Source organism: Mixophyes fleayi, chromosome 6, assembly GCF_038048845.1.
Source record: "Mixophyes fleayi isolate aMixFle1 chromosome 6, aMixFle1.hap1, whole genome shotgun sequence".
Lineage (NCBI taxonomy): Eukaryota > Metazoa > Chordata > Amphibia > Anura > Limnodynastidae > Mixophyes > Mixophyes fleayi.
In genome coordinates, this window is record NC_134407.1 from 212,298,970 (window position 1) to 212,320,444 (window position 21,475).

The 21,475-nt window shown below is 41.7% G+C and overlaps 3 protein-coding genes across 5 annotated transcripts in view; 1 reads left to right on the forward strand and 2 right to left on the reverse strand.

The window, feature by feature from the left end:
• Window positions 1–21,475, reverse strand: part of LOC142159811 (uncharacterized) — a 316,766-nt gene that overhangs the window by 236,394 nt on the left and 58,897 nt on the right. The window lies entirely within an intron of this gene.
• The window catches only part of LOC142159838 (uncharacterized), a 196,735-nt gene that overhangs the window by 94,616 nt on the left and 80,644 nt on the right, over window positions 1–21,475 (forward strand). The gene's annotated exons all lie outside the window — the stretch shown is intronic.
• Window positions 11,515–21,475, reverse strand: part of LOC142160615 (uncharacterized) — a 48,454-nt gene continuing 38,493 nt past the window's right edge. Inside the window, exons 11-18 of the mRNA XM_075215478.1 lie at window positions 20,204–20,327; window positions 18,576–18,767; window positions 18,378–18,456; window positions 18,170–18,264; window positions 17,908–18,019; window positions 17,501–17,601; window positions 17,239–17,350; window positions 11,515–13,058 (exon numbers count right to left, since the gene is read on the reverse strand). Coding sequence (XP_075071579.1) covers window positions 12,169–13,058; window positions 17,239–17,350; window positions 17,501–17,601; window positions 17,908–18,019; window positions 18,170–18,264; window positions 18,378–18,456; window positions 18,576–18,767; window positions 20,204–20,327 — 1,705 coding nt within the window. The 3' untranslated portion in view covers window positions 11,515–12,168. The remainder of the gene's footprint in view (window positions 13,059–17,238; window positions 17,351–17,500; window positions 17,602–17,907; window positions 18,020–18,169; window positions 18,265–18,377; window positions 18,457–18,575; window positions 18,768–20,203; window positions 20,328–21,475) is intronic.

Below are 21,475 nucleotides of genomic sequence, written 5' to 3' on the forward strand. Positions count from 1 at the left end.
TATCTAGATAAACAACAAATGTGCCTAAAAATGCCCGCAAAACATCATTAATTAAGTCCTGAAATACTGCTGGAGCATTACAGAGGCTCAATGGCATTACCAAATATTCGTAATGCCCTGAGTATTAAAAGCTGTTTTCCATTTGTCTCCATCTCTGTGGGGGTTATGGCTTTGATGCCCAAGTATCAATGGAGCAGAAGAACATGAGATTAAATAGAATGACAGGACTTCGTAATGAAGAACACCCACTAATAACTGAATGGGTGGAGTTCTTGCGAGCATCTTGCCTCCAGTTAATGAAATACCAACCAACCAACAGACAGTGATGCTTGAGTCTAACTCAATTTGGGGAATATCAAGAGCCCGGGCCAAGTTGAAGTCAATAAATTTTCCGGCTGCACCACTGTCGAGGAGAGTCGAGATATTAAGGGACTGTGCACCATAAGCAAGATTTTTTGTGCAGGGATAAGCACAGAATTTTCTGAATAGATTATCTGAAGACCTAGGCGCGCCTCTTCTCCAGCACCTAGGCTTGGTCTTTTCCTGACTTATTGGGGCAAGCACAAACTAGGTGGCCCTTATTGCAACAATACATACAGAGAATCAAGGATCGCCGCCTGGAACTTTCTTCAGCGGAAAGACGGTAAGCTCTATTTGCATGGGTTCAAAGGCATCCAATGATACAGCGTAGGACATCAGCGGAGCACCAAAGGAGACCGATCTTTTTAGACTTTTCTCTCCTTTAACCTATGGTCAATTTTGATTACCAACTACATTAAATCCTCCAATTTAGCTGGTGCAGGATATTGCAAAAGAGAGTCCTTAATTTGTTCAGAAATTCCTAGTCGGAATTGACTTTGAAGTGCTGGATCATTCCACTCACTATCAGTGGACCATCATCTGAAATTGGCACAATACTCTTCAGCGGTGCATCAGCCCTGCTTCAAGGCTCTAAGATGAGATTCAGCCGAAGCCACCCTATCGGGGTCGTCCTAGAGTAAACCCAGGGCATTAAAGAATGCATTAACAGACTGCAACGAGGGACTTGCTGGGATGAGACTGAATGCCCAGGACTGCGGGTCACCCTGTAGGATGGAGATTATGATGCCAATCCTTTGCTGATCTGAGCTGGAGGAACGGGGTCTTAGACAAAAATAGTGCTTACAACTTTCAGCCAAGACCTGGGCTGGAGAGGGATTTGTCCCAGTCTCATCCATGGGAATAGCTCTTTCCAATTTTCTTCACTGGCCGGATATATTGTTAAGCTGACGGCCTTGTCATAAACCTACAGAACAAACAGTAGAAGTCTTCAACTGTAGCAGCCACCTTTCCTGTAGAGCTTGACGGGCTCACAGGTACTCGGATGCCCCCAGGACTTAACTCTAAGTAGTGCAAGTTTATGAGCAACACCACAGCGGATAGGTAGGAAGAGCTAATCCGGATGTAAGAGAGTAGTCAGCAAACAGGCCAGGATCGAGGCTAAGCCCTCCCTGCCTTATATACAGAGATGGGCCAATCAGGCAGAGCCTAGCAGTAAGCCACTATGGGCTGCCTAGTAAATTAGCTCCGCACTCCTCCTACTGCCCGAGGAGGCGGAGCACAATCTTCAAACATTTGCGCACGTGCCCGGCTGTGTGTTTGTCAGAGAGCGGCGCCTGCACTTTGTGCATCCTGGGCGTTGCCTAGGTGATGGCCGGGACAGGAAAACAGAAGTGACGTCCCAACTGTTACTATGACAGCCGGGACACAGGAGAAGCGAGCCGGGATCACCGTGACTCATGACACCGCCGAGCCACTGAACCGTGCATGCACGGCATCCATCGCAACAGCAGGAGAGACACTCCACTAACATCCGTACTGAAATCGCAAGGTCACAACCGGAGGCACCTAATCTAACCCACAGTTCTCAGTCACGGTCCTGTCGTAACATCTGCATTTTATAGCACTCTGCACTCAAAGATCAGCCTCCTAGCAGCGTACAAGGACAAGGTTACTTTGTATCTATGCATCACACGTGATCAGTCTCCTATTCGCTTTATACTCATCCTTCATTGTACTATGAGCGCATAGTGTACAATCCCGTATATAGTCCTTATATAGGAGTGTGGTTTACTCCTTTACACATATTGGCTCGTACGATACTAATCCTACGCTGCCAGTTTGGTTCTATTACAACCTGATTTTGTAGGGTTTATTATTGCTGGGTATTACGAGGTTAAAGAATGACAGAACATGGTTCGTGGCAATAGGAAAACCAGAACAGATACCTGATGGGATAATATCTATTAGAGGTGAGAGCAATGTCCAATAAACTATTTGAGGTCAGGAGCAGGTAGCATGTAGATGCAGAGTCCAGTAAACAATCCGAGGTCAGGGGCAGAAGAAAGAAGCAAGGTCCAGTTTACAGTCCGGGAGAGGCACACACTAAGGACAGGTTCAGTGCACAGGGTCAAAACAAGCACCAGCACAGGTGTACAGGAGAGGAAGCCTAAAGAGCCAATGAAGTAAGGTCTGAAAGATAAGCCTCCTGATCACATGACCCACCAAACGAATTTTCCTCTTAAACCAAGAATCAGCAGCACCTGCCAATAGAGTCTGGTCGTTGTTTATGAGACCAGAAGAGAAGCATAATCATCCACATAGTGACGCTGGCTACAGTCGCTTACTAAGCAGAACTGCAAGCCAGAAGAACGGCGGCGTATCACTGAAATACGCTGGTCATCCTGTAACACTAGAACTTAGGTGTAACCAACCCCACTGTGAAAAGCACTAGGTGTATTTTCACACCTTTGGGTGGTGGGTGTATGTTAATTGGTAAAAAATTGAATTAATTAACCATTTTGTCAGTGGTGCACTACAGGTCCCAGCATCCCCAGGCTACAATTAAGTGTTTGGACATGCTGACACTTGTAGTATTACAAAAACGAAAGCATCTACCCGGATCAGGGCGAGTAATTGGATTTCCGATTTGCATGAGAAGGACACCCCTAGCTGACGGAACTACGACTCTACACAATTGTGAGTTTTCTAATGTACTTTAATGGTTCTCCAAACACATAACCTGGACACGTTTGGAATCCATATAGACTTGCCATTACTTTTCTACCATCATTCACAATATCTGAGCCATTAGAAGCATAATTGCTCTTGGACATATTTGCAACTAATACAAGATATACTTGGTTGCAGCTGAATGTACATTTGCTCCTTGTTATATCTGCAACCAATACAGGACTTACCTTGTAGCAGCTGAGTATTATACACCTTGCATGTTTCAATATTTTTCCTCATCATTGTTTTTAAATGTTCTGGCCAGAACCTGTTAATGACATATTATGTAATAAAACGTAAAATTTTGGTATTTAACCCTTCAAAGCTTTATATACGTATTGCTCTGCGCCCAGGTACCTAACCCAATTTTGTACTTATTATTTATTTCGGAGTGTGGGGACATCATATAGGTCCATTGGTGGCGGAACCCCTATATATCGGGAAGCGCGGCCTCGCCCACACATCCCTTTTTACTATTCATCACAACAATATCTTATTATTCACTCTAAGGGGGTATTGGGGGTTTTCTCACAAAGTGTTAGGGAATGTACAATTAAATGACATAGGAAACAACCTGGGACACCTGCCAGTAACTAACTTCACCCGCTGCAGCTGTGAGAGCTGGGACCAGCGTTGCTATATCTCCTTCCCAGCTGGGGGGCGATGCCTTTATGACATCATCGGGCAACACACCAGTCACACGACCCAGCCATAGCTCAGCCATAGCTCAGCCCCCTGTATCAGGGCGGGGTTTCAAACAGGAGAAGGAGTTAGAACAAATGGTCAGTGTGTTGTGGAACACAGGCTGAGACACTGGGAGAGAGAAGCAGCTAGCCCCCTCCCCCCCAGCCCCAGGCAGCAGCTAGGCCTCACCCCCCCCCAGCCCCAGGCAGCGGCTAGGCTCCCCCCAGGCAACAGCTAGCCCCCCCCCCCCCCCCCAGCCCCAGGCAGCAGCTAGGCCTCCCCCCCCTAGACTGCCGGACTGTGTCACCTACCCCCGAGAACAGCTAAGTAGGCCACCCCTAGCCTAAAGCCTGTAGTGAGTGTATCTTATCGCCGTATTGTGTTTATATGCCGTATTGTGACTATACTGTACCCCTTACCTCTATATCTGATTGTTAATTTGTTGCATTTTTGCTGTGTGGTGCATCTCTTGTTTGTGAATCACGTGCACAAGATAGTTGTCAGTGTTGGTGAGCGAGTTTAGAGCGTAGCAGCAGTTAGGATAGAGATGGCCTAGGTAGGGAGACTGTGTTCTGTTTACAGGCATTGGTTGTCAGACAAGGGCATTAGAAGACCCCTGAGAGTGAGAACCCCCTGGAGCAGTAGGGACCGAGGGAGTTGCCATAGTGGACCAGCTTCTGTGAGTAGAGTCTGGCGAGGGCTGTTCCCCGTGGTGCACTCACCCTGAGGAACTGCCCTCCCCGTATTTCTCCCCACCTCGTGTACAGCAAAACGAATGCCTGGCTTACAAGGCAAGGGGCTCTCTCCCCTGTTGCGTTCAGGTACTCGGCACCCCCCCACCTTCCGCGCAAATGCAGTCAAGGAGAGAGGAGACTCTCCCGAAGACAACCAGAGACCGGCGCGTAGGGTAAGTGTACGTTCCATCCATAACATCCCCGCCCCCCCTCCTTACACAGCTGCCACTGCACTTTTTGTTTCACTGCCCTGGACATTATAACTTGGTAATTATATCTTTGTTTTCTATTTCCCTGCTTCACTCTCACCATTCAGCTGCTCTCTGTGACCCATTCACTCACTACTTCTGCTTTCCACACACTCTCATCACTGCTCACCTGACGCTAATTATTTCACTCTATTTTCCTATTACCTTTCTATGTTATTATAGCATACTCGCTTACTTTTGTAGGCAACTGTCTGGGAGGGGGTCCGTTGAAGGGGTGTGACCACGCGTGGTGAGCCGTTAGGCTCCGCCCCTGTCAATAATGTGCAAATTTCGGCCAATCGCAGCAGGGGGCGGGGCCACGATGGCATGTTTAGCCCCGCCCCACCCATCTTCAACGACGGAGACGGCTGGATCCGGGATTTTTGCCTGCTCTCTCGGGAGTCCGGGAGAACTCACAAAAATTCGGGAGTCTCCCGGACATTCCGGGAGAGTAGGCAACTATGTATTATAGCAATAACTGAATGGTCACACCTACAGAACCAGGAGCATTACAAAGATATAAAGGGATTTATTTAGAAAAATAAAAGCATGCACAAATAACATTATACAAGCTTCAGATAATGAACGCTCACTAAAAGCTTTTCTAGTCCTCAGACAATTTAACAGAATACAGAGAAAGGAGTGGTGTAAATCAATGACAAGGCAATCGTTATGAATGCCTTGTACTTCATTCATGGAGTCTTAGTGAGTCATGCCTAAAGGACACTCCCAAATAAGTTTCATTATGGGAGATTCTTCTGAAATTCCTGTGTCCAAAGTCTGAAAACTGTCCGAATCCAGTTTATATTTAAAACATGAAACTTTCTTGTCAGTCATTATATACACGTGTGTGGAGATCTAGTGTCCTCTCAATAAAACATATACTTTAAACATTTTCAAAATGAAGATAATTAAATTCATTCTACTAATAACTTAATTCAAATATAATTATCTTTAACAATTTACTGCTCTTAACTCTGCTATTATTGTACTGCATTGCCTTTACCTTTGTACTGCTCAACCATAACATTGCTTTTATGTAGTGTGACCCTGCTATTGTTTTAGCACTATGATTACATTACCACTAATGTACCTCACTTGCCATCATCTGGGCTTCTAAATAGGCATCTGGACCACCCAGGACTCCGTACCACCTAGGCCCCTGCCCCATCTAGGCCTCTCTACATCATGGCCTTAGTATCTTGCAGACCTCTGCACCATGAAACTATGACTATTGTTACTATTTGCGCCTTTTGTCTCTCATTACCCCCTCCCTTTAGAATGTAAGCTCTCACAGGCAGGGTCCTCTGCCCTATATCTCTTGTCTGTCCTCTCTCCATCCTCATCTCTGTCCCTGTTTTGTCTTATGCTGAATTGTGTCTGTATGTTATTTATGATTTGTTCTGATAATTGTATTCATGCATTTATTCTTCTTATCTGTAGTCATTACGCTTTTCTGTATGTAATTTTGTTGTTCTAATCCCCTATATAAGTGCTGCAGAAGCCTTATAAATAAATTATAATAGTAATACTGTATATTATGATCATTATATATAAATGATACCTGTGTAAACGGCAGATTCTGACAGGTTGCACCCATTCTATATACTCTTGACTCAGCAGGGATCTTTACTGTACATTGGTAATTGGTGTTCTTGAACATGTGACCTGCCATGTGTGGTGGTGCTGAAACCTATATATTTACAGTGCTAGTAGCGGGACGATATGTGCCGGTATGACATACTGCCACTTCTGCACAAGAAACTAGGGCCCGCCGGTAAACGGGGTTGGCGTATGCCTTCCCCTCTTGAGCACTGGTGCTGCATCCACCGGCAGTGGATCCCTGCTCCTCTGCTCCATTCTCACCGACTGTTGGGACGTGATGACGTCATGCCCGGCAGTCGGCGAGAATGGAGCAGAGAGGAGCGGTGCAGCGAGGGAGACAGAAGAGGAAGAGAGAAAGACAGACGAAAGAAGGTAATAAAAAAGTAAGTATAGAACGAGGGGGAACAGTGTCATGCGATGATGGAGGAGGTGCAAAAGTGTGAATTAGGCTAGGTACACACTGAAGAATTTTCCGACTGACGTGTTATCCCAACCGATTGTACCTAAGACTGTAGTCTGATCAGTCTGACGATTCATCCATACACACTGACACGATTTACCTTCAGATCTGTGCTCTTCATCTGGTCCTCTAGTCTTCGGAGAATGACAGCACAATATTCATTCATTCATTCATTATTGTCACACTGATTAAAACCGCCTTGTTATAGCTATCCACATGTCCTAACGAATTCCGTTAGCTTCTGTGACTCTGAATCTAAACATTCTGTCTCAGATCGAACAAATGAATTATTCCTTCTACAACACTCTCCACATTTATTCACCGGGATATTCATTGCTAGCATGGACTGAAAGAGCCCGACTCTGTAAGCTCCATGGAGATCGTATGCACTCATGCTCACAAATTACATGATCAGTCGGTGATTGGTCGGAAAAATATTAAACCATACGAGCAACCAAATGAAACGATGATTGGCACTTTGGGACGACTTTAGATCATCGTGTCACTATAGACGTTCACACGATTTCTGACCAAACAGTTGGATATCGGCTGATCGGAAGTGTTTTGTGCAATCATCGGGCCAGTCTGTACCTAGCCTTAACTAGTGAAAGGGGGATAGAAAGGATCCAGGATTAAAGGAGAAGCGAGAGAAGCAGGATGTGAGGCACAGGGGTAAGTAGGGAGGGAGAGCGGAACACCTGCTATGAAGATAGGGGCACATAGGAACAGAGAAAGGACACAGATAATGGGAAGATCAAAGGGCAATTCCACATATTATATTGCATATATATTGTGTGTGTATGTATGTATGTGTGTGTGTATGTATGTGTGTATATATATATATATATTATAATTTTATATATATTTTTGTATATCATAGCTATATCTTCTAGTTATCCGTTCTACCTGCCTGAATGTATGTCGGAATGGAGCGCTGAGTGCATTACCCATCCACTCCTGCTGCTGGAATTTAGCTCTGAGGACCTTAGCCATCCATTCCGGGAGGAACTATGCGAGGGCAGGTCCACCATATATGTAACATCGTACCTCTCTGGCCACATTCCCACCAGCAGCTCGGAGTGGCCGTAAGAAACATTCGAGACAGCTTATCAAGAGTATAGTACCACCTATAGTACACTTTGTAGGCTGTTTCCTTAATTAGTGTAGAGATCGAGCTCTTGGCAATCCCCTCCCTGATCTCCTCCCAGCATGAGTCGTCTGGAGGAGGTCCCAGGTCCTTTTCCCATTCCTGCTCATGTCGGCCTGGAGTATTGGACCCAAAATTTTGATGTTTTGATCCCCGACCCACTTAGTTATCACTTTTGCCTTATGGCAAGGTGCTCCATCATGCTGGAAAAGGCATTGTTCATCACCAAACTGTTCTTGGATGGTTGGGAGCAATTGCTCTTGGAGGATGTTTTGGTACCATTCTTTATTCATGGCTGTGTTCTTAGGCTAAATTGTGAGTGAGGCCTTGGCTGAGAAGCAACCCCACACATGAATGGTCTCAGGATGCATTACTGTTGGCATGACACAGGACTGATGGTAGCGCTCACCTTTCCTTCTCCGGACAAGCGTTTTTCCAGATGCACCAAACAATCTGAAAGGGGATTCATCAGGGAAAATGACTTTACCCCAGTCCTCGGCAGTCCAGTCCCTGTACCTTTTGCACAGGGATGTTTTCTCTTTAGTGAAGTGTCTTCTTTGTTGGCCTTCTTGACACCAGTCCATCCTCCAAAAGTTTTCGCCTCACTGTGCGTGTAGATGCACTCACACCTGCCTGCTGCCATTCCTGAGCAAGCTCTGCACTGGTGGTGCCCCGATCCCGCAGCTGAATAAACTTTAGGAGACGGTCCTGGCGCTTGCTGGATGTTCTTGGGCGCCCTGAAGCCTTCTTCACAACTATTGAACCTCTCTCCTTGAAGTTCTTGATGATCCGATAAATGGTTGATTTAGATGCAATCTTATTAGCAGCAATATCATTGCCTGTAAAGCTCTTTTTGTGAAAAGCAATGATGACTACACGTGTTTCCTTGCAGGTAACCATGGTTAACAGAGAAAAAACAATGATTTCAAGCACCACCCTCCTTTTAAAGCTTCCAGTCTATTATTCTAACTCAATCAGCATGACAGAGTGATCTCCAGCTTTGTCCTCGTCAACACCCTGACCTGTGTTAACAAGAGAATCACTGACCTGATGTTAGCTGGTCCTTTTGTGGCAGGGCTGGAATGCAGTGGAAATGTTGTTTTGGGGATAAAGTTCATTGTTATGGCAAAGAGGGATTTTGAAATTAATTACAATTCATCTGATCACTCTACATGACATTCTGGAGAATATGCAAATTGGCATCATAATAACTGATGCAGCAGACTTTGTAAAAAAAAACAATATTTGTGTCATTCTCAAAACTTTTGGCCATGACTGTACTGCAGTGTCTGAAATAGACAAAGGGATTTTTAAATATATATTTTAATTGGAAAGAACTATACAGCATCCCTTGTTGTGAGATACTAGACTATTCTCCAAAGCTTCCAGGAGGCCTATTGATATATATCCTACTATATATTTTATATTTATTGTAAAAATGTACCTAATTTGTCATTTTATATTTTTGTATGGATATTATCTCAAATAAAATAAATACAATTTCTTCTTATCTTTGAGCTCTGATTTAGAACCTATGCTTACAAATGGCCGTGCTCGCAACTATTGCGTTGTTGAGGTATTGGACTTATTTTCCTAAATGTGGGTTTATATACATTATTCAGGATCAGATTGGGGATGACCTGCACCTCCTTATATTCTTATTTATAGCAAAGTGGTGGTTGCAGTCAATAGCATAGTGGTGAGATCATTCTGAAACGTAGAAGCCATTAGGAAAAACTTAACAGAGATCAGTTCTGTTGAGCAGGAAAAAAGCAGGAACAGCAAAAATTATGATCATCATCTGGTACTTTTCTATTACATCCCAAATATTCATAGCCACCGAGTCAGCTTCATAACTAGTTGTATTTCAGTTGGGAAAAGGAATGGAGAAAAGTTCCCCATTCCTTGCGGAGTCTCTGTCTCACAGGGTGTGCTGATACTTATAGCAGTTATACTATAAGATACCAATATCACACCTCCCAACTCTGAGACACACACGTAGAGATTCATCTTGCAACGGTATATTTTGATGGTTTATGTGTTTGTTGTGCTCTAGAAGGTAATACAAAGATCCATTATTTTGTTCTCTGCAGATAAGTGGAGATTTCTCTATCTACATTTAGGGGATGTAGACGTTACTCCACTTCATTCTCTGCTTGAAAGTAAAAAAGCTGGCAATGTAATTTCTTGATTTATGTGAAAATCAGATACTTTAGATAAAAAAACAAAAACAGGCTTTGCCCTTCATTTTACCCTATCAGGAAAAATATTTAAGAATGGCCCTTCGCACCAGAATGCATGTATTTCTCCTAGTGGTCTTGCAGATGTAACTTGCCACAAAAAACAACCACATATGGGTGAGTCATTTGAAGAAAAGTACCCTGCAGATGCTCATATGGATCCGCTAATAGGGAGTAAGACTAAGATCCCATGCTGTTACAAATTGTCTAATGTATGGCCGAATCCTCCAGACTGCTTGGAAGAAACAAATTATTAACTCTTCCAATGGTAATCTTGTATCCAAAAGGACACAATGCTGAAAGTTGAACTTTCAAAGTACTCAGAGCCAGGCCCTTATCTAAGCCTTCCAGTAAAAAGTGTAATATTTAGGGAATACTTGACGCCATTGAGCTATGTTTGCACCAGCAAATAGTTTTTCCAAGTGTTATTGTAGATGATTGAAGAATTTTGTTTCCTAGTTTGTAACAGGACTTCAATTACTTGATTGAGGATTCCCTTGTTTCTGAGCAATGTCCGCTAAATCATTCCCCAGTCTATGGAAAACCATGGTCGCCAAGGCCAGAAGGGGAGAATTGCTATCACCTCTAATTCTTCCTTTTTTTTTTATCTTTCTCAGGATTCTTGAAATTAGAGGGAAGGCAGGTAATATATATCCTGTACGAAAATTACTCTGTGCTTACATTGCATTACTTCAAAGAAAGTATCCTGCAATGTCTGGAATATCTTGAATAACCATGGATTTATTAATCCACTTTAGTGAAATATCCCCTCTATCTAGATTAAATGACGTGGGTTCCTCTTAAATTTCCCTGTCTGAGGACCAGTTTTCCTCCTCTACCTGATGTATACATAGATGGCCCAAGCAAATCATCCATATCCAATCCCATACATGCTTTACATTTTTTAATAACCTGATGAGCATAAATATCATCCTTAAAAACAAAAGATGTTCAGCTATAATGCTGGAAGATGCTCCCATTTCTTTCCATCCAATGGAGGGATGTAGCGGCCCCAGGGAGTGACATTTTGCATTGAGAAACAGCCGAAAGTGGAGCAACCCCAGGGCTTTCCGGATGCTGCTTCGAAGGAAAAAAACCCACCAAAATACTAAAGCTATACTACACTCCACTGCCGACTGAGCAAGACAGGAAAACCAAGACACTGAGGAAGAGGAGTCGTTATATTATATAACCACAGGTATTTTTTTTTCCTGTCTATGATCATCTGAATAGTATGTTAACCTATTGGTTAGCACTGCCAGGGAGTCCGAAGAGGAAAAACTATTTCCCATATTAAAAGATGGATTGGTTGGTAGCAGCTCTACACAAATAACAGTCAAACACATTTTTATATTGTGGAAAAGCTTTAATAAAACTTCGAAATGAGGAGCTGGTATGAAACTAGGTTGGATGATCTGCCAATTCATATATAAATTCTCCCATCCAGGTTACCCACGAGAGGTCTATGCATCCTTGATATATACTCCCCTTCCTTATGTCCTAATCACACCTACTCATATGCAAATGAACCCCTATCCGTTTTAAGGTTACAGTTTGGATATTGTCAAATAAAATGTTTTAAGTAACTACAAACAAGCAGCATTGTTATTAGAAACGGAAACTAAATGTAACTTGTGCTTCACCTTAGCTTGTAAAACATATTCTTTCTTGGCTTTCTTTATGCTATTTTTATATTTTCAATAAAAACAAGAAAAACAAAAAACAAAAAAAGAAATAAAGTGAAGACGGCAAGTCTCCAACAACTTCTCCTACTTATACTCAACACAATGGTATTCTGGGAATTGCTGAATAGCAGAAGGAAAGGGCATCCACTGAATGGAAATGGAGTGGAACTGAGTGAATCTTTCTCTCATCTCCAAAAGTGGAAATACGTTAAGTGAATTAAGTAGTTTCTAATTAAATAAAAGGTATCTAAAATGCATTTTTTAGAGATAATTTATTCACAGTATTTTTCCGAACAAACAGAACATGGAAATTGCTATTCACCTTTGTGAATTCTTTGATGTTTAACAAGACTTGATTTATGTGCAAAATATTTGCCACACTCAGAACATGGAAATGGCTTCTCACCTGTGTGAATTCTCTGATGTTTAACAAGATCTGACTTTTGAGTAAAACATTTCCCACACTCGGTACATTGAAATGGCTTCTCACCTTTATGAATTCTTTCATGTTTAACTAGAAGAGATTTATGAGCAAAACATTTCCCACACTCAGAACATGGAAATGGCTTCTCTCCTGTGTGGATTCTTTGATGTTGGACAAGAAGTGATTTATTTATGAAACATTTACCACACTCAGGACATGGAAAGGGTTTTTCACCTGTGTGAAATTTCTGATGTGTAACAAGGTATGATTTCTGTATAAAACATTTCCCACATTCAGCACATGGAAACGGCTTCTCACCTGTGTGAATTCTCTGATGTCTAACAAGATCTGGTTTCCGTGTAAAACATTTCCCACACTCAGAGCATGGAAATGGCCTCTCACCTGTATGGATTCTATGATGTCTAACAAAATCTGACTTCTGTATAAACCATTTTCCACAATCAGAACATGGAAAGAGCTTCTCACCAGTGTGAATTCTCCGATGTATAATAAGGTCTGTAGTGTGGGAAAAACATTTATCACAATCAGAACAGGAAAATATTTCACCAACTCTATAATCTGTACTATGTATTAAAATATCTGGTTTATCAGGAGAATAGTCCTCATTGTTAGATGGAACAGATAATACTGCACTGTGATGTATATTTCGGACATTGGATTTTTCTCCTGCAGAATCTTCTGTGATGTTGTTATCTTCTATTTCACAATCTGGAGATAAAATTAAATGTCTCTCCAAGGTTTTCATGTTGCCGCGTCCATCTGGTGATATTTAAATAAATGTTAGCAAATATGATTTATGTTTCCACTAAAAAATAAAAATTTATTAATGAAGAGCAATGATATCTTAAACAACCGAAGAACGGTATGAGTATATGAACTAAAGGCACTCCAGTTCTCTAATATTCAAGAAATTATTGAATAATTATTCATGTATACATATAATAACTAAAAACTAGCTATAGAGATTCCAATCACTGGGCAATAAGCCTTTATTATTTGGATCACATATAGGCAATATATTAAAAACAAAAATTTAAAAAAATAAGGAATAGGGAAAGGTAAATTAAAAATATGTTCTAACCTTTCATCATCATCATCATCATCTATTTATATAGCACCAACAGGCTGCAAAGGTAAAAGTGACTCATAGGCTAAATGATCCCGTCACACAACAATGTTGTCTTGTGTGAAATTGTGTAACGGGTGTTAATAGGGTAAGGTAGTGAGGTTAAGAGGATGGTTGAGGAATATTATAAGCTTGTCTGAAGAGGTGGGTTTTCAAAGAACGCTTGAAAGTTTGTAGACCAGAGGAGAGTCTTATTGTGCGAGGGAGAGAATTCCATAGAATGGGTGCAGCCCGAAAAAAGTCCTGTAACCGGGAATGGGAGGATGTAATGAGAGTGGTCAACCCACAAATTTTTGAAGGCATATAGCATAATAATATCTTGAAAGAGGCATATATTGTTTGTTATTTTAAATAACCATTATATCTCTATGTGAAATGATCCATTAATAGTGTTTTATACTCGCTACTGGTTCCCTTTTCCTACAATCAGGTGGTATGTCCCATGTGGGTATAATTTTAGGCACCTATCATATATCAAAAAATTCTTGGGATATTTGATTTCTGTGAGATACATATAATTGGAGTATACATCTAAGTATAATGAAATTATATATATTATTCAGTAACTCCATTTCTCACCAATCCCTTATATAATATATCCCTTTCGGCTGATGCTTCCAAAGGTCAAAACATATTTTTAATTTACCTTTCCCTATTTTTTATCATTTTTGTTTTTAATATATCGCCTATATGTGATCCAAATAATAAAGGCTTATTGCCCAGTGATTGGAATCTCTATAGCTAGCTTTTCATTATTATATGTATACATGAATAATTATTCAATAATTTCTTAATTATTAGAGAACTGGAGTGCCTTTTGTTCATATACGCATACCGTTTTTGGGTTGTTTATTTAAGATATCTATGTTCCATATTGAAAGAGCACCCCCTCAAAATTTCATTCAGCATATGACCGGATGCACATTGCAATGAGGATAGTTCTATTCCTAGTACGATAACTACTTTTTTTCTTGTACCCATGAAGAGCAATGACCAAACATTCCCATACTATGAATGACTTAATGTTACAAATTATAATCCTTTTATTCAAAATATAACCTTACTTGAGGCAATATCACACTTTAACGATAGTTGAACATTACATGTAATTGAGTGGCCTAGTGGTTAGCACTTCTGCCTCACAGCACTGGGGTCATGAGTTCGATTCCCAACCATGGCCTTATCTGCGTGGAGTTTGTATGTTCTCCCTGTGTCTGCGTGTGTTTCCTCCGGGTGCTCCAGTTTCCTCCCACACTCAAAAAATATACTGGTAGGTTAATTGGCTGGTAACAAAATTGACCCTAGTCTCGCCCTCACTGTCTGTCTCCCTCTCTGTCTGTCTGTTTGTGAGTGTGTGTCTATATTAGGGCATTTAGACTGTAAGCTCCAATGGGGCAGGGACTGATGTGAGTGAGTTCTCTGTGCAGCGCTGCGGAATTAGTGGCGCTATATAAATAAATGATGATGATGAGTAGAAAGCTGTGGTGCCATCATATAGCTAAATTCAGGGAAAATCAGTACAAAGTACAATGACCACTGAGATTCCCTTATACTGGTATTACTACTGCAGTGAATGCACAGTAGGAATCATGGGTAATGTTGCCAAGGTTATCTTTTCAATATCTAGTTAGTGAATTACTATGGTGAGTCCAGGATAAAATGAGATTGAATCTCCCTGTACTGAGATGCATGAGAAGCACCAAACTGTGTGGGTAGACTATTCAGATGTCCTGGCTGGTAGTACACCATGAAATAATGTGAGACGTAGATCAGGAGTCTTATAGGGCCAGATGGCGCCTGACTCTAAGTCACAATACTAGCGCAGCCTGGAGCTACCTACCCACAATCACTGATGTACTTAGACAGTAACCATTCCCAAACCATCAGCACTTATCAGGACACTTACTAGCCTATTAAAAGCCCAAGTACTATGGACGTTTGGGATGTTTTCACACCCAGGCAAATATTCAAATAAAGAATACATATTTTATTTAACCACAAATTGCTCACAAGCTGACCTTCAACTCTTTTAGGAACAAATCAATTTACACAACTGTAACTAACCATAAAAGGGAACAGTATAATATAAATACATATACCAGAGAACCAAACCCTGGGGTATCTCTGTCTGGGAAGGCTCCAGTAGTCTTCAGCTGCTTGACTCTAATTCTATGAGGTCCGGGATTGTGGACACAACAACAGTTAGGATTGACACAGCCAGAGACTGGTGGTGCGGAGTCTAAATTACTACTAGTATTTACCAGCGCCCTACGCGAAGCAGAATGGACTTGGTTGCATGTAGTAACTATCTGGCAGTCCACCGATCTGGCACTTAGTGTGGTGAACTGCACACAACATGCAAGTAGTTCTGAAGGCAGACTAGCTAAGGTCAGCAGGATACAGGTTAAACAAACAGCAAGCAGAGGAATAGTCAGGAAAAGCCAAAGGTCAAAACCAAAATCTGTCAGCACAGTACAAAAGTCAGGATCAGGTATCACGAAGTAGGAACAAGCCGGGTCAATAATCAGGAATCAAGCACTAAACTGGATAATACACTGAGGAGCTCAGAACAGCAAATCTGATACTTTTGGAGGGAATGACAGGCAGAGCAGGCACATATACTGTTTGGAAGTTCAACTCTCGGTCTCTGAAGTCAAATCACCTGATTGCAACTCAGTAAATTTGCATCAGCTGTACTTGCCCTGCTGTGCAGAGTTGAGAGTTGGATACAGAGTCCTGTATTTAATTACAGGATTCCTTCCAAACTCCTGGCAAGGCGGCGGCTCAACTCCAGTGTCCCACTGTTTTCAGTAGGCACACACTGTCATTGAGTCCAGGTTCGGGTATCAGAATCAGCATTTCTGTTTGCAGTCTTTGATCCTGAATAACCTCCAGCCAGTCCTGCCTCCAAATAACAGGGTGATATCTGAGCACAGCTTTTTATGCTGCCCTTGGTTCTCATGATGCTGGTAACGGGGAGCCAGTGTCCTTCGTTATCGGGATCTTCTTGGGGTGGTTAATGGCCACTCCTCTACCTCACATCTTAAAGGAGCACTGCTCAACAGGAAGCATGTCTAATGGGTATCCCAATTCTCCACAAAGCAGATGGCGGGTTACAGTCCCTGTGAATGAAAGTGTCTTGGAAATTGGCTTTGAATTCAGCAAGGTCCACCTTCCCCAAGTCTACCCCGGTGTCAGAGTAATAAACAGGAAGGATTGCTCACGACTGGCTGTTACCCAGCTATGCTAGACTCTGGTGCTGAGATCAGTCAGGAAGTGGACATCTGCGAGCAGGACTCTTATGCTTGACTCTTCGTAACCACAGTAACAAAGTTGCTGGCTTTTTTAGTTGCCAGGATTGTCACCTAACACATCAATGGACAGCCCATATAAATGTCCCTCTTCCACAGATCCTTGGTCATGGCCCAAGTCTAGCATAACTCAGGCCATAGGTATATCTTTCTACTTCCGACCATAAACACATGGGCCATCTTGTGCCCCAGATCACACCAGTGTAATCGATGTCCCCTGGTACTTAGGAACAGTGTCCCACGGTGGTTACAGCTCTTTCATGGTATATGTCTTTAAAATATACATAATAGTGCCACATGGCAACAGTTAGGAACATGAGGGGGAAGTGCCACTGGGATTCTTCCTGAAAAAAGACATTCCAACCTATATTGATCGTGCGCAGTAGCCCACTCTGAGCAAATACTTGTTTTTATCAGTTTGTACTGACAGATAAGAGATTGTTACAGTGACTTAACAAGGAGAAAATGCAACTCCTTTTTGCATTTAGTATTTATTACTCACCTGTGCTGATATCTGTATTGGTTCCCTCCTCCTTACACTGCTGATCACCTCTCATATATACCTCTTCTTCTCCCTCTATATCTTCTACTTTAATATCAATCAGGCCTTCACCCTAAATAACCACAAGATAATAAAAATAACACATTTCATAATGTCAAGTAAAGTAATGAAAGAAGATTAAACAGCAGAACATCAGTGTACAAGACCCACACGGCTTCTCTACAGATCATTCCTCTATTTGGTGATTCTCAATTCCATCTACCTGATAATCCTGTGGGATACTGTCATTTTCCTCTGTACAATCTTTTTCCTCTGGCCAATAAAGAGGACATCTCTCTGGAGTATATCCGTTACTGGATTCATCTGTAGGAAACACACACAGGGAAGATCATGAGTATAATGTCATGTAGCAGTGGTACAGGGAAAATAATGGGTAATCTTACATTGGGTCTCTTCCCATTTTTCAATGAATGAGTCTCTATGGGAAGTCTGGGGACTTTGAATAAAGATCAGACTGAAGCCCCGCGCACTGCAGTGTGTATCTCCAGACACCCCCACTGGACAGAGATTTTATTAGCTTGTACTCAAAGGAGGGTGTAGAATAAGAGGTTTTGGTAGTGACCGAACAATGAGAATGAATTACTATTCTTCTTCGTGTTTATTACTCACCAGTGTCAATATCTGTAGACATTTCCTCCTCTTTACACTGCTGATCACCCCTCCCATACGCCTCTTGTTCTTCATCTATAACTTCAACTTTAATGTCAATCAGGTCTTCACTCTAAATAACCCACAAAATAATAAAAAGATCAGTTGAAAGTGTCTGAATTAAAGAATCAAGTTTGTAGTTTATAAGATCCGCACAACTTCTCTACAGATCATTTAGTGTAGAGTCACGTTGGTATCTTATGAGACCCTGAATTCAATCTACCTGATAATCCTGCGGGATATTGTGATTTTCCTCTGTACAGTCCTGTGAATAGAGACTGGGACATCTTTCTGGGATAGTTCTGTTACTTGATCCATCTGTCAGAAACACACAGTGAATACATTGTTTATATGTGTTTATCAGATGATGTGTATCTAAGTGGCCCTCAAAATTCTTCTCTCATTTACAATAAATGAATGCCTTTTCTTACCCCGTGATGTGAGGGGCTGTTGATTCTCCATCATCACGTCCTTGTACAGACCCTTGTGTCCTACTATATACTCCCACTCCTGAAAAATAGACAGTGACATCCTGACACCTTATAGGAACCTGACACACACAATGATACAGTCATCACCCAGACACATTCCCTGGTGTTACTGTATAATGTCCCATTCCCAGCAGTCACCTCTCCAGTCAGCAGCTGAATGATCTTGTTGGTGAGTTCTAGAATCCTCTGGTCATTGTTTCTCTCATGTATCAGTGAGTGAGGTGGAGGCACCGTGATGGGGCTCTGGGTCCTGCTCAGTCTTCCTGACACATGGGGACGGCTGCTGGGTGTCACACACTCTCCAGATGTCTTCTTCACAATTGAGTAATCCTGTATATTGAGACACAAATATAAAGAACATTATAGAGTCCAGTGGTCACATCCTGGACGTTGTGTTTATAATAACTGTGTTAATCTATTTAACACGGCTCTACATCTGTGATATTATGTGTCACTCCATGTCACAAAAGATCCTACAAGTTCTTCTTTTATTAAGCCTGTTTATAGTCGGCATCAGAAGCCAAGCAACAGTGATACATAATATATTAACATATCATGAAATATATTTGAGAGAAGATGTACAAATGTTGAAACATAAAAGACATTAAAACTAGATATATAGAAATGTATCAAACTTAAAAAATTGAATGGAAACATAGAGGAGGACACAAAATTTTCAATATTTAATTAACGTATTCCATCTGGTAAGTCTTCAGACATTTATGGAGGATTTAAAAACATCTTCCTAGATGTCAGTCAAATCTTCCAAGGACTTCCCTGATAACAGATTTAAGTTTAGACTCATGGGGTTCCATGTCGCCATTAGGCTGAACCAGAAGTGTGTTATAAATAGTTGAAATAAGACCTTTGGAAGAATGATTATGAAGGCAGAGAGGACGATTCACTTAGATGCGAGGTCCTGTAGGAACCTCGCGTGATGTGTTCCTGCGCGGAAATACCGCCATTACGGTACAGAAACCTTTGCTCATTTTTGCTTCCATCTCTATGAGGTGCAATCAAACGTGTGTGAAGATTCTTACCTGAAACATTCCACGAGGCTCCTATAGAAGCTCACACCTAATTGAATCCACCCCAGTGTCTTTCTACTGGAGTGAGAGGTCTGCTCAACAAACTGTCTATAACAGAGGAGGTACAAATGTTTGATCTGCAATCACTGGTCAAACTGACCCATGGAGTACCCAAGCGTGCTTTGAAAATCAGAAAATGCAGGAAATAAACCAGTTTAAGGAGGTTGTTTAAACAACAAACAATTGCACTAGCCCACAGTGAAGCCATTTGGGAAAGAGAGACCCGGAGAGAGGCCTAATTTTCCCTACAATGGAATTATTGGAGACAAGGGTGATACCACGCTAAATATCTCACAGTAGTTGGTCCAAATGGATAAAGCTGACCGGAATATAATGACAGCAAGCTGGCAAAGGGCTCTATGCCGGAATCAACCAACCAATTGTAAAGCACTACAGAATCTGCAGACGCTATATAAATAATTGATAATGATGAAAGCTGGGAGTTTAAACAGGTCTGACCCAGAATTGCTGATTTTATGCCTTGTGCCTGGTATCTGGAACCAGCTGCCATGATCTAACTTTACTGCAATATAATCAGAAAGCTTTCTCCTTAATAATAAGTGACCTTAGGGATGTTTAAAACTCATTTATAAGACCTCAGATCTCTAGTTAGTCAGGCCCCTGTTTTATAAATAGCGATAAGAGTGAGGTCACTGTGACATAGCCCTAATCCCTCACCTCTCCAGTCAGCAGGTAAATTATCTCCAGGGTGTGATGTAATATCCTCTTTGTCATGTGACTCCTGTCCTTGTCCATCCTGTATTCTCTAAGAGTGAGGTCTGGTCTTAGTACAGGGTGACCTCTGCAGACAGAGATATAGATTAAAACAGGATTGTTAATAGTGTCACTACCTATTATTATATCAACTAAACGAGTTTAACATTTACAACAACATGAGCCAATAGGAATGAGATCCCTGCTCAAGGCTTGCAAGCTGAAATAAAAGGGATAGAAACAAGTGGGGAGCTTACATGCAAGGGAATGGAGAGAACACAGATTGTGAATAGAGCATGTAGGTTATATGCTTGTCTGATAGAGTGTAGAACGGAGGGGGAATATCCTGAAGAATAGGGAGAAGATGGAAGTATGAAAGCTGTTGTAAAATAAGAATAGGAATTTGAACTATATCTTGTGTGACCGTGCCAGTGCAGAGACTGACGAAGAAGAATCAAGCTTACGGAGCAGGGGAAAAGGTGCACGAGGTGAGCTGTAAAATCCATAACAGATTAAAGTGGAGTCAGTCTGTTCGATGGTTGACGATGGAGAAAGGTGTTGCAAGAGTTTAGCTGCACCAAAATACACAGTATACGAGGTATGTCTATTAAATAACGAGACTGTGATTCCACCTAGTAAACAAAGCAGTCAGAACCGGTTATAACTGCATACGTAGTAACCTTGAATCTGTCTGAACCTGCATGACAAGCTGCAACACTCTATGACGTTCAGTTGATTGTCAGTCGCCATTTAGTTTGGTTGCGTTTTCTGTAGAGTGCCGAAAAAATGCTAAGTTTAAAAGTTGAACAACGTGTCCATTTGAAATTTTTAGTAAAATTGCACAAAACACCAACATAATGTTTTCAAATGCTTACTACGGCCTATGGGAATGACTGCCTGTCTCGTGCGCGTGTGTTTGAGTGGCACAAAAGATTTAGCGAGGGACGTGAGAATGTCGAAGATGATGATCGCCCTGGACGACCTGCACTTCAAGAACCAAAGAAAATGTTGAAAAAAAATCAGTCAGATTGTTCAAAAAGACCGAAGACTCAGTGTTCGAATGATAGCTGAATCCGTGAACATTGACAAAGACACCGTATGGAAAATTTTGCATGAGGATCTTAACATAACGAAAGTTTGTTCCCATACCAGAGCAAAAAGAACGTCGCAAGGAACGTTGTGTTGACATTCTGCAGCAACCAGACACAGACCCAAACCTGTTTCATAAAGTAATCA